The sequence below is a fragment of the Phoca vitulina genome, unplaced genomic scaffold, assembly GCF_004348235.1.
Source record: "Phoca vitulina isolate PV1807 unplaced genomic scaffold, GSC_HSeal_1.0 scaffold69, whole genome shotgun sequence".
NCBI lineage: Eukaryota > Metazoa > Chordata > Mammalia > Carnivora > Phocidae > Phoca > Phoca vitulina.
The window spans coordinates 7,325,764-7,338,825 of NW_022589772.1; the positions used below are offsets into that span (position 1 = coordinate 7,325,764).

The 13,062-nt window shown below is 34.3% G+C and overlaps 1 protein-coding gene across 3 annotated transcripts in view; it reads left to right on the top strand.

Moving 5' to 3' along the window:
- RBM41 (RNA binding motif protein 41) overlaps nucleotides 1-13,062 on the top strand; it is a 59,218-nt gene that overhangs the window by 30,211 nt on the left and 15,945 nt on the right. For all 3 annotated transcript variants that reach the window (XM_032392741.1, XM_032392742.1, XM_032392743.1), the window contains one exon: nucleotides 3,838-4,241. In XM_032392741.1, the coding sequence (XP_032248632.1) occupies nucleotides 3,838-4,241 (404 nt within the window). The remainder of the gene's footprint in view (nucleotides 1-3,837; nucleotides 4,242-13,062) is intronic.

Below are 13,062 nucleotides of genomic sequence, written 5' to 3' on the forward strand. Positions count from 1 at the left end.
CTAGCAGTGGATCTCTAATGTAATTCCATTGTGGTCAGATAGTTTGTATGATTTCAGACTTTTTAAATTTTTTGAGACATAGTCCCCACTTTGGGGCCCTCACTCTAATATCAGCATGATAGATTCCCTCACTTTCTTTAAGTCATATCTCTCAAATGTCACTTTCTCAATGAGACTTACCAAGACCAACATTAAAATTGCAACTACCACTACTACAACCCCCTAGCATTTCCAATCACCCATTACACTGCTATATTTCTTTTCATAGCACTCATAACCTTCTGACATACTGTATAATTCACTGAGCTCTATGAAGATAGGGATCTTTGTTTTATTTACTGATATAGCCCAAGAACCTAGAATAGTATCTGAATCTTAATAGTCACTGAATATATATTTTTGAATGTATACATTAGAATATTTAGCCACTTGGTCATATATAGCTGAAATTTGTTGACTTTCGTTAGAATATAGTATTTCATTATATAAACTGACTACAATTTTATAATTGATTCTTAGATGGACATTTATATTTTTGCCAGTATCAGGCTACTATAAATAGTACTGATCTAAACATTATTATTATTTTATCCTGGTACACATATGCCTAAGCTTCTCTAGGGTATATATGTAGGAGTGGAACTGATTGGTCATATTACCAGCATATATTCAACATCAGTAGATAATGTTATAGTGATTTGCACTATGGGTGCACAGTCCTACCAGCAATGTATGAGGGTTCCATTTGCTCTACAATTTCACTGACATGTGATATTGGTGTTCTTTTTAATTTTTGCCAGTATGGCAGTTTTCTATTAATATCCCAACCCCTTCTTAATTAGCATTTCCCTGAATTCTAATATGGTTGAACATTTTTGCATATATTTATTAGCCATGTATATTTCCTCTTTTGTGAGGCATATTTTCAGTTGTCTGCCCCTTTTCTTAATGGTTCTTTACCAGTTATTTGTGCAGCAAATATCTTTTCCCATTCTATGACTTTTCTCTTTATGATATTTTTAATGAACAGAAGTTTTAAATTGTAATGTAATTGAATTTGTCAATATTTTCCTTAGGTTAATGCTTTTGGGGTCTTAAGAAATCCTTCTATAAATATTCTTATACCTTGCTGGTGGAAATGCAGAATAATACAACTACAGAATGGAATTTAACAATATTAGGAAAAATTACATACACATTTACCCTTTGTCTCAGCACTGCCACCTCTTGTAATCTGTTTCAAAGACATACTGGAAAAATACAAAATCCTGTATGCACAAGGCTGTTTGCCAAGGTCTTATTCATAAAAGCAAAAAAGACTGGATATAGTACTAATGTGCCTCAGTAGGGGAGTAGTTGAATAAATTAGTACATCCACACAGTAGAGTACTGTGAAGCTATCAAGGGGAAGGGGAAGAGCTCTACACGTTAATATGTTACCTCCAGGATGTATTGTTAAGTGTAAAAATGTAAGTTGTAGAACAGTGTTTATAGTAAGTTACCTTTTATATAGAAAAGGGGTGTAAATAATGAATTATATAGATACACACATATATGTGTTGTGTATGCACACCTATCTGCTTATATTTTCAAAAAAGAAATAATGGAACCATAATGTCAAAACCTAATAAAAATTATACTTATGGAAAAGGAAAGGAATGGGATAAGGGGACAGAGATGGAGGTGAGACTTCTCTGAAGGTACTGTATAACACAGTTTTCACTTTAGACTCATATAAATGTTCTGCATAATATAAAAAATAATAAAAAAGGAAAAAAATCAATTCCTAAAATTCATAAGTAATCTGAAGTACATGAGCCTAACTATAAATAAAGTTGGTAACATAACCATACAGAAAAAAAACAATTATGTGAAGTGACTTTAGAACAACATTTGTACATTCCTAATGGGATATATTTTAAGGACAAAAATAACTGCAAAGACATATAAAACTGTATTCAGTAGTTTTATCATTAATAGTTACATTAGTATTGTTACTGACATTTTAAAATTCTATAAATATGTTATAGGAAAAAGCTAATAATTTTGTTAATATCATCGAGCCAATATTTTAAGCATATGTGAAAAGAGATATAAGTCTAAAATCAAGGAATTTGAGTAAAAAACTTGTAATCTTAAATTTAAAGTGGAAATACCAGTATGAACTCATGATTTATTTTTCTTTTAAAAGAATTTCCTAGCTTTGTCCACTGAAAAGGCCTAGAAGCAACAACAACTCAACAGCTATGAACACACCTAGCAACACATTGTGGTTTCTAAATACTATTTCCCATTAAAAGGAGCCAGGGGTCCTTGGAGAGATAATCAGGTTTGAGTCAGGAAATATTCAAAATGAACTTGTGACATCTTGCTGTGCCAAAAAACTGGAAAGCAACACAGGAGCCAATTTGAAGGGACTTACTGGTCCCAAGTAGGATAATTTGTCCACTAAAAAGAATAAATATTACATTTAATTGAAACACATCAAACATATGAAAATGATCTCACAATTATACTAAAAATAATCATTGGTCACCACTGGAAATTTCTAAGGTACCAACTCATTACTCTCATAGTTGGTAAATACTGGGAAAAAATCAAGCATTTCTCCTGCCTTTCCTGTATGAACTATATATGGGGAAACCAAATAGTTGACGGTAAGTTCATTATAGAATTCCAGATAATAAATACAAAAGAAATAATAGGATTAATAAATTCAAAATAAATAATATAATTAGGGGAGCTCCATTTTGCAACTTCTTAATAAATTAACAGATCTAGGCAATGGTCATCAATGGAGGCAAAACCCATTAGGTGAATGGGAAAACTTTATAATGGAGGGATCAGACTAACACCACCTGAATCTGCTGATCAACTTTAACGTCATTAAAGTGGGACCACCAAACATTATGTGTCTTATGACATGATGTAATAGGAAGTACACATCTATCTATGTATGATTGTTGCCTAAAATATTGAACCTGAATCTAATCAAACCTCTAGATCAGCACTATCGTAATGCAACTTTCCACAATGATGTAAATGGTTTCTATGTATTCTGCCCATTATGGTATCCACTAGCCACATATGGCTGTTGAGCATTTGAAATGTGACTAGTTTAATTGGGGAACTGACATCTAAAACATTAATTTAAGTAGATTTGTGTGGCCAGTGACTATTATATTAGATAGCGTAGCTCTAATTTTAACTGCCAGTTTGTAAGAGAGAGAGGGGATTGAAGAACAAGTTAAACAATAACATGAGGAATAATCAGTCAAATTTCATTTGTTCTCTGAACAAATGATGTGTTCCTCTAATAATTCAATGGGATGGAGAAAAAAATGAGTTGGAGGGGTGGAAAAGAAGGGGCACTGTTTTAAAATCGAAGAGCCTTAAAAGATAAAACAGCCAAAGCCTGGTTTAGATTCTGCATTGAACAGCCAAGTGTAAAAAGATATCTCTGAGATAATCAGAGCCATTTGAATATGAACTCCGTAGTAGATGATACTAAAAGGATTATTATTAATTTTGTCAAGTGGGATAATGCCATACTAGTTACATTTTTTAATGTCTTTATCAGTTGGGTGCATGTACTTGCATGATTCTGAGAGCGAGCACCTCCTTAAATTTTGCACCTCAGGTGCCTCACTTGCTTCACCATAGTTCCAGCCTTGCCTGAGATGCACTACATTAAAATAGCTGTATACGATTGTCATTTGTCAAACTTGCCCCAGCAGAGTTTCTGTATCTGAGATCCAAGATTTAATTTTTATTTATTTGTCAAAGGTTGTGTTGGTAGGCTTTGTAGAACTTCCCTATCTCTTTGTCTTGATCTAGATGAACCCCAAAAGAAGAACAAAGGTGATCCCATGAACAACCTGGAAAGTTTTTACCAAGAGATGATAATGAAAAAACGTCTTGAAGAGTTCCAACTTATGAGAGGTGAACCCTTTGCTTCCCACTCACTGGTCTCAGCTACATCAGTGGGAGATAGTGGCACAGCTGAGAACCCGTCATTACTCCAGGACAAGGGAAAACAGGCAGCACAGGGTAAAGGTCCCAGTCTCCATGTGGCAAAAGTTATTGATAATTCACCTGAGCAGTGTTGGACTGGGCCTAAGAAGCTGACGCAGCCAATAGAATTTGTCCCAGAAGATGAGATCCAGAGAAATCGTTTGTCAGAGGAAGAGATCCGAAAAATTCCTATGTTTTCTTCATATAATCCAGGGGAGCCAAACAAGGTATAGGCCAAACCAAGAAAAAAAAACATGGGTTGTTTTCCTTTTTCTTTACCTCTACCTAAATTAATACTTTTAAATTAGCTTTGATTATACCAAAGAATCGTGACATAGGCACTGTGATTGTGTTTTTCCTTGACTTTGACTATTAATTCTCTGCGTACTATATAAGTAGCATATTTCCTATGATGTTCTTTGTGGTTTCCTAAGGTCCTAAGCTACCCTTAGAATTTTAAAGAAATTTTGATGAGACTCTAGTCCATATCTACTAGAGGTCCTGAATTGAAGGAAAAGTAACCTCCAGTTTCCTAGGCTAGTAATAAATCAAGTAATATTTGTAAGACCACCCTATCAGGTAGCCATAGTGCCTCTGCAATTAGTCAATAAATAATTGGCCACCTGGTTGTGAGTAGGGTTTACTGTTATTACATGAGTTTTTTTCTTTAGAATGCTCCACCTGGCTTTCATACGACATGACTTTAAATTGCTGATACTAAGCAGCAAAGTGAAAGTGTCTAAGTCTTGAGAAATTGACAAATATATAAGTAGAGTGGTAAACAGTCCTTGTTTTATTGAGCACATCATTATTTCACATTATTGGTATATGTTACATCCAGAATGGAAAACTTTATTGTCATGTCACTCAAAGAGGCAACACAAGCCCCTGGAGCATATACTTGGTTGTGTTTAATTTAAAAAACAAAACAAAATAATGTTAGCTTCTGGCTATCCCTGAATTTAAAAAAAATGCATTGTAGATGAGGGATATTAAAGCAGTTTCCTTTGAGTGATTGCAATTCTAATATATTCTTGCTGTTAGTTCAAGGGCAGCTTAATTAGGAAAATAATAGAGCCTTATAGATACACCTGAAGACTTCCATGTATCCCTCACCAATCCCATTTCCCTATCTCCTCTCCAGAGGTAACTACTATCCTGAATTTGCTACTTATCATTCTGATGCATGCTTTTATATTTTTACTACATATTTATATATTAAGAAACAGCATATAGTTTTACATATTTTAAAACTAGATGATATCATACTCTATATATCCTTCTACAACTTGCTTTTTTGACTCAATATACATAATGTTTTTGAAACTTATTTTAATAATATAAGGAACTATGTAGTATTCCATTGTAGAAATATGCTATAATTTATCCATTCTCTTCATATAATCCAGGGGAGCCAAACAAGGTATAGGCCAAACCAAGAAAAGATATTTTCTTTTTATTTTTGCTATTACAGACAATTCTGCAACAAGCATTGTACATATCTCCTGCTGTATATGTACAAGAGTTTCTCTAGGACAGTTATCAAAACTTTAGGTTGGAATTAGTAGGTCACAACAAGCAATTTGTTTTAATGAAACAAAATGGAATAGAATAGAAAATATTCTAAGCAGTGATTACTGTTTCTGGAAAGAGCTTTTGGTTTGGTTTTGTGTGTGTGTGTGTGTGTGTGTGTGTGTGTGATTATGTATGTGGGCCAGAATGTAAAATGCATTTCTTCCTATAGATTTCAGTCAAAAATGTTGGAAAAATATTGTCCTATTGCAGTGATTCTCAAATGTTAGTATGCATCAGAATCACCTGGAAGTCTTGTTAAAAACAGATTGCTGGCCTCCACCTTCAGAATTTCTTATTCAGTAGACCTGGAGTAGGGCCTGAGAATTTGCATTTCCAATAAGTTCTCATGAGATGCTGATGCTGCTGGTCTAAGAGTGACATTTAAAGAATTACTGTTCTAGATTACATTCCTAGGAGTGGAATTACTGTGATATAGGGTATGTATATATTCAACTCCATGAGCAGGGTTTCAGAAATTTCTTTCAATCCTTGCCAAGACTCTTTAGTATTGGACTTATTATTTTTGCCAGTATAAAATGTTTAAAGGTATCTCATTGATTTAATTTGCATGTTTCTGATTTGCAATGAAGTTATGCTTGTAATCATACATTTGTTAGCCTTTCAGTAATCTTGTGTGTTTTGCCTGTTCCATTTCTTTGCCCATTATTTGATTGTTTAGTTTGTCATATTATTTACAGAAAAAAATAATTTAAATAGGCTCCACGCATCGGCATGGAGCCCAACATGGGCTTGAACTAAGGACCCTGAAATCAAGACCTGAGCTGAGATAAAGAGTCAGATGCTTAACCGTCTGAGCCACCCAGGTGCCCCAAGAAATTATTTTTAAATTCTGGATATAAACACGTGTTGCTTATTTAGCAAATGTATTTGTCCAGTGCATGGCTTATCTTTTAAACATTATTTCTGACGTCTTTTGTTAAGCAGAAGTCTTTCATTTTTTAAATTTTTTTAATTTTTTTATTTTATTATGTTAATCACCATACATTACATCATTAGTTTTTGATGTAGTGTTCCATGATTCATTGTTTGCATATAACACCCAGTGTTCCATGCAGTACGTGCCCCTTTCATTTTAATGTAATCAAGCCATCAGTATTTTATTTGATGGTTTGTGCTTTTTGAGTCATTTTAAGGAAATCTTTCCCTACAAACCAATAAGAAGTATACAAACAACCCAATAAAAATGACCAGAAGATGTGAACAGGCAATTCACAGGGCAGAAAACATGAAGAGCCAATTAACTATGAAGCCTTATTAGTGATCAAAGAAATGCTAAATATAACTACAGTGAAAAACTATTTAATACCCAGGAAGTTGGCATACCTTTAAAGGCCTGACACTGCCAAGTATTGGTGACCATACAGAGTAGTAAGAATTCTCATGTGCTGCTGGTTGAATATAAATGAAGACAGTCACTTTTATGAACATTGTAGCAATTCCTAGTAAAATAGAAGATGCTCATACACTAAAAGTCAACAGTCCCACTCTTAGGCATCTATCCTAGAGGAACTCTTACACATGCACATTAGGAGATTATAAAGATACTCACTGTAGCATTGTTTATAAACAACACACTTGTTCATTAGCAGGAGAATGGATAAAGCATGGTATATTCATAAAACAGAACACTGTACAGTATAGAAAATGAATAAAATAGAACTAAAGGTATCAACATGCATGAAACTCACAAACAATATTGAATGAAAAAAGCTACTTGTTTTCAGCTCCAATATTTAAAGTGCCTGGAAGTTGTCACTCTTGTCTTATAACAAGAAAAACAGCTGAACAAAGGAAACAGCAATGACTTTTCTTGGACCCATCAGAGAACTGAAGTCACAGAGTAAACTGCAACCCCCAAATCTGGAGAGACAGGCGATTACAGAGAATCACAGCCCAGATCTGCTTATCAGGAACAAAAAACACTGGAGCCATGAACTGGTAGGGACAAGTGGTAACCTTGACAAATTTCTGGAAGCAGAGTGTAGATTGTTTGACAAACTCTAGGGGCCTCAGTCTATGAGGGCTCTCACATTTGCATTACTTTTAACTCCAGGAATTCCACTAGGTTCTCAAGGGGAAGGGCCAAGAAACAATCTCCTGTTCCTGGCATGGAGAAGGGAAAAGTAATCATTTTGAAATATATACAGAGCGTCTACCTAACAAAGGGACACCCAGCAAGTGAAACAACTTTACCAAATCCTTCTCCAGCTTGCTAGAAGGGAAATTATCCAACTCCAGATGACTCTAGCCTTCCTATCTCATCTAAGAGAGAAAGAGATAAAATAAGAAAGCTGTGAAACACTTGTGAAGGTTATAGGCTGAGGACACAGGCACACTAAAAGACTTGAGACTTAATTATGAGATTACAGAATGTTTCCCTTGCCCCACACTTTCCCACCACTTCAATAGGGCTTTGATACAATAACTATGGATTACAGCTGGAAGACTTGCAAGGCTCAGACTCTATTTATGGAGTTTTTAGGGAAACCTAAAAAAACAGAGGAGAAAAAACAAGGATATTAGAAGAAATTGAAACCTCTGACACCTACAGCTAGAGTAAACACTAAACACAGCCAACTCCTGGCCAGATTAACATAAAACCTTATACTAATGCCCTGTTTACCTTAGTTCCTCTTAACTTATACATCATGTCCAGCTTTCAAAAAAAAAAAAAAAAATCACAAGGCATGCTAAAAGAAAAACCACACTCTGAAGAGACAAAGGAAGCATCAGAACCAAACTCAAGCTCTGTAGGTTTTGGAATTACCAGCTATATGGAATTTAAAATAATTATGATTAATATGCTAAAGAATCTATTAGAGAAAATATACAATATGCAAGAACAGATGGGTAATGTAAGCAGATAGATAGAAACTCAGAATCAGAAGGAGATACAAGAAATCAGAAACACTAAAAAGAAATGCTTTTGATACACTCATCAGTAAACTGGGAGTGGCCAAGGAAAGAATCAGTATGCTTGAAGGCATGTCAATAAAAACTTCCCAAACTGAAATGCAAAGAGAAAAATGACTGTAAAAGAATGGAAAATAATATCCAAGAACTATGAGACAATTTCAAATGCTCTAACATACATGCCATTGGAATACCAGAAGGAGAATAAAGAAAAGGAACAGAAGAAATAGTTGAAGTACGAATGGCTGAGAATTTTCCAAGATTAATGACAGACACCAGACCACAGATCCAGGATCTAGAAAGACAATACCAACAGGGTAAATACCCCCAAAATACACCTACGCATATCATGTTCAAACACAGAAAACTGAGACAAAGAGAAAATCTTGAAAACACCCAGAGAAAACACTTTACCTATAGAGGAACCATAAGAATTACATTGAATTTCTCATCAGAAACCATACAAGCAAGAGAAGAGTGTAAAGTATTGAAAGAAAGAAACCACTCACCTAGAAATTTGTATCCAGCAAAACAGTCCTTCAGAAGTGAACAAAAAATAAAGACTTTGTCAGACAAACAAAAACTGAGGGAATTTGTCAGCAGTAAATCTGCCTTGTGAGAAATATTTATTTTTCAAAAAAAGGTTTTCCAGAGAGAAGGAAACTGATATAGGTCAGAAAATTAGATCTCTTTAAAGAAAAGAAGAGTATGGGAGAAAGAATACATGAAGGTAAAATAAAATCTTTTATTTTCTTATATTTAAGTGATTTAAAAGATAACTGTTCAAAGTAATAATAACAATATGTTAGGCAATTATAGCATATGGGTAAATGAATTTTATAAAACAGGAATGTTTTAAGGGTAGGAGGGAGGAATTATTTGGTGTATGTAACTGTTATAAGTTATCTTTAGTACCTGTGAAGTGGTATAATGTTGAGAGTGGACTTAGATTAGTTGTAAATGGATATTGTAAACTCTAAGGTAACCACTAAAAATTGTAAAATGAAGTATAGTTGATATGCTGAGAAGGGTGAAAATGGAATCATAAAATGATACCTATTCTCTACAATCTTTTCTACAAAATAGAAACAGAGGGAACACTTTCTAACTCATTTTATGAAACCAGTCTTAGCTTAATACCAAAACCAGATAAAATCATTGAATAAAGCAAAACTACAGACCAATATCTCTCATGATCATAAATGCAAAAATCCTAAATTTTAGGAAAATAAAAATATTTGATTAAAACATTTTGATTGAAAAATCAAAATATTAGGAAATCACATCCAACAATGTATCAAAATATTATGTACCTTGATCAGGTAGGATTTATTCTAGATGTCTATGGCTGATTCAACATTTGAAAATCAATTAATATAATCCACCACATCAACAAACTAAAGAAGAAAAATTATACCATTATTTCAGTTGATATAGAAAAGGCATTTGACAAAATCCAAAAACCATTCATAACAAAAAACTCTCATCAAACTAGGAATAGAAGGAAACTTCTTCAATTTGCTAAAGAATATCTACAAAACCCTACAGCTAACATTGTACTTAATGGTGAGAAACTGGGTGCTTTCCCCTTTGATCAGGAATAAGGCAGGGATGTACCCACCTCCCTACTTCTTTTCAGTATTGTACTGGAAATGCTAGCTAGTGCAGTAAAATAAGAAAGAAAAAGCACACAGATTGAGAAGGAGAAAATAAAATTGTCTTTTTTCACAGATGACATGTATGTCCATGTAGAAAATCCCAAAGAATCAACAACAACAATGTGAAATAACTACTGGAACTAATAAGTGGAATATAGCAAGGTTGGAGAATACAAGGTTTATATACAAAAGCCAAATGCTTTTCTTTCTACCAAGAAATGAACAATTGAAATTTAAAACCCAATACTGTTTTATAAAAGCATCACAAAAAGTAAAATACTTAGGTATAAATCTATCAAAATATGTACAGGATCTATACACAGAAAACTATAAAACTCTGCTGAAAAATTAAAGAAGATCATAAATAAATGCAGAGATAGCCTATGTTCATGGATTGGAAGACCTAATATTGTTAAGATGTCAGTTCTTCCCCAAATTGATATGTAGATTCCACACAATCCCAGTAAAATCCTGGCAAGCTATTTTGTGGATATAGACCAACTGATTATAAGTTTATATGGAAAAACAAAAGACCCAGAATATCCAACACAATACTGAAGAAGAATAAAGTTGGAGTACTGATACTACCCAACTTTAAGATTTACTATAATCAAGAAGGGTGGTGTTGGTTAAAAAAAAAAAAAGACACATAGATCAATGGAGCAGAATAGAGACTCCAGAAATAGACTCCAGAAATGGAACAGAATAGAGACTCCAGAAATAAGCTCACACAAATATAATGAACTAATCTTTGACAAGGGAACAAAGGCAATTCAATGAAGGAAAGATAGGCTTTTCAGGAAATTGTGCTAAATAACTAACTGGTTATCCGCATGCAAGATAGGAATCTAAACACAGATCTTACGTTCTCAGATAAAGAAGATGTGGTATATATCTACAATGGAATATTATGCAGCCATCAAAAAATGAAATCTTGCCATTTGCAATGACATGGATGGAACTAGAGGGTATTATGCTAAATGAAATAAGTCAATCAGAGAAAGACAAGTATCATGTGATCTCACTGATACGAGGAATTTGAGAAACAAGACAGGGTCATAAGGGAAGGGAGGGAAAAATGAAACAAGATGAAACCAGAGAAGGAGACAAACCATAAGAGACTCTGAATCTCAGGAAACAAACTGAGGGTTGCTGGAGTGGAGGGGATGGGAGGGTTGGGGTGGCTGGGTGATGGACATTGGCGAGGGTATGTACTATGGGTGAGCACTGTGAATTGTGTAAGACTGATGAATCACACACCTGTACCCCCGAAACAAATAATACATTATATGTTAATTAAAAAATTAACTCAAAATAGATCATAGATCTAAATGTAAAACACAATACTATAACACTTCTAGAAGAAAATAGAAAATCTAAATGACCTTGTATTTGGTGATACATTTATAGATACAACACCAAAAGCATGATTTGTGAAAGAAAAAAATTGAAGAATCAGACTGTTAAATTTACAAACTTCTGCTATGTGAAAGACACTTTTAAGAAAATTAAAAGACAAGCCATAGACTAGAAAAAAAATTTGCAAAACATGTCTAATAAAGGACTTGTATCCAAAATATACAAAGTCCTCCTAAAACTCAACAGTAGTAAAACAAACAACCCAATTAAAAAATGGGCAAAATATAAGAACAGACACCTCAAAAAGGAAGTTATGTACATGTCAAATAAGCATATGAAAAGGAGCTCATCATCATTTGTGATCAGGGAATTACAAAATAAAACAACAGTTGGGCGCCTGGGTGGCTCAGTTGGTTAGGTGACTGCCTTCGGCTCAGGTCATGATCCTGGAGTCCCGGGATCGAGTCCCACATCGGGCTCCCTGCTCAGCGGGGAGTCTGCTTCTCCCTCTGACCCTTACCCCTCTCATGCTCTCTCTCTCTATCTCATTCTCTCTCTCAAATAAATAAATTAAAAAAAAAACAACAACAACAGTGAGATGCCATTACACACCTATGAGAATGGCTAAAATTCACAATAAAACTGGCAATACCAAATGCTATTGAGGATGCTGAGCAACAGGAACTCATTCACTGCTGTTGAGAATCCAAAATAGTACAACTTCTTTGAAGTCAGTTTGGCAGTCTCACAAAGCTAAACATTGTTTTGCCATATAATCCAGAAGTTACACTTTTAGTTATTTGCCCAATTTATTTGAAAACCGATATTTATACAAAAACCAGCATGTGAATGTTTATAATAGTTTTACTCATAATTGCCAAAAACTGGAAGCAATCAGGATGTCCTTCAATAGATGAATGGGTACATTCACCTGTGCTGCATCTATACAGAGGAATATAATTCATCAGTTAAGAGAAATGATCTGGCAAGCTACAGAAAGACATACAGGAACTATAAGTATATTAATAAGTGAAAACCAGTATGAAAAGACTACATATTGTGTAATTCCAATTATATGACATTCCAGAAAACACAAAAACATAGATATAGTAAATAATCAATGGTTGCCAGGAGTTAAGGGGGTTGGGAAAGAGGAATAGGTGAAGCACAGGGGATTTTTAAGGTAGCAAACTTATCCTATATGGTAATGTAATGGTGGATGCAAGATCCACATTTGTCAAAACCCATAAAACTGTACAGCATAAAGAGTGACCCTTAATTACACAAATATTAAAAAATCATTTGAGAAGTGGGGGAACTCCAGGAAAGAATGCAGACTATGACAAGAGAATCTGTTACAAATATGTGAAGCAACCTCAGTGAAGGTATGGGGGGTGAAAGGTACTGACTTAAGTATCTTTGGAAATATGTGGAGTCTAGAAGACTAAAAACAGAACTGCACATAATCACTGTTCACTGTACCCTAGTTAATAAGGTTTTGTCTCATGGGGGTACTGGTTAG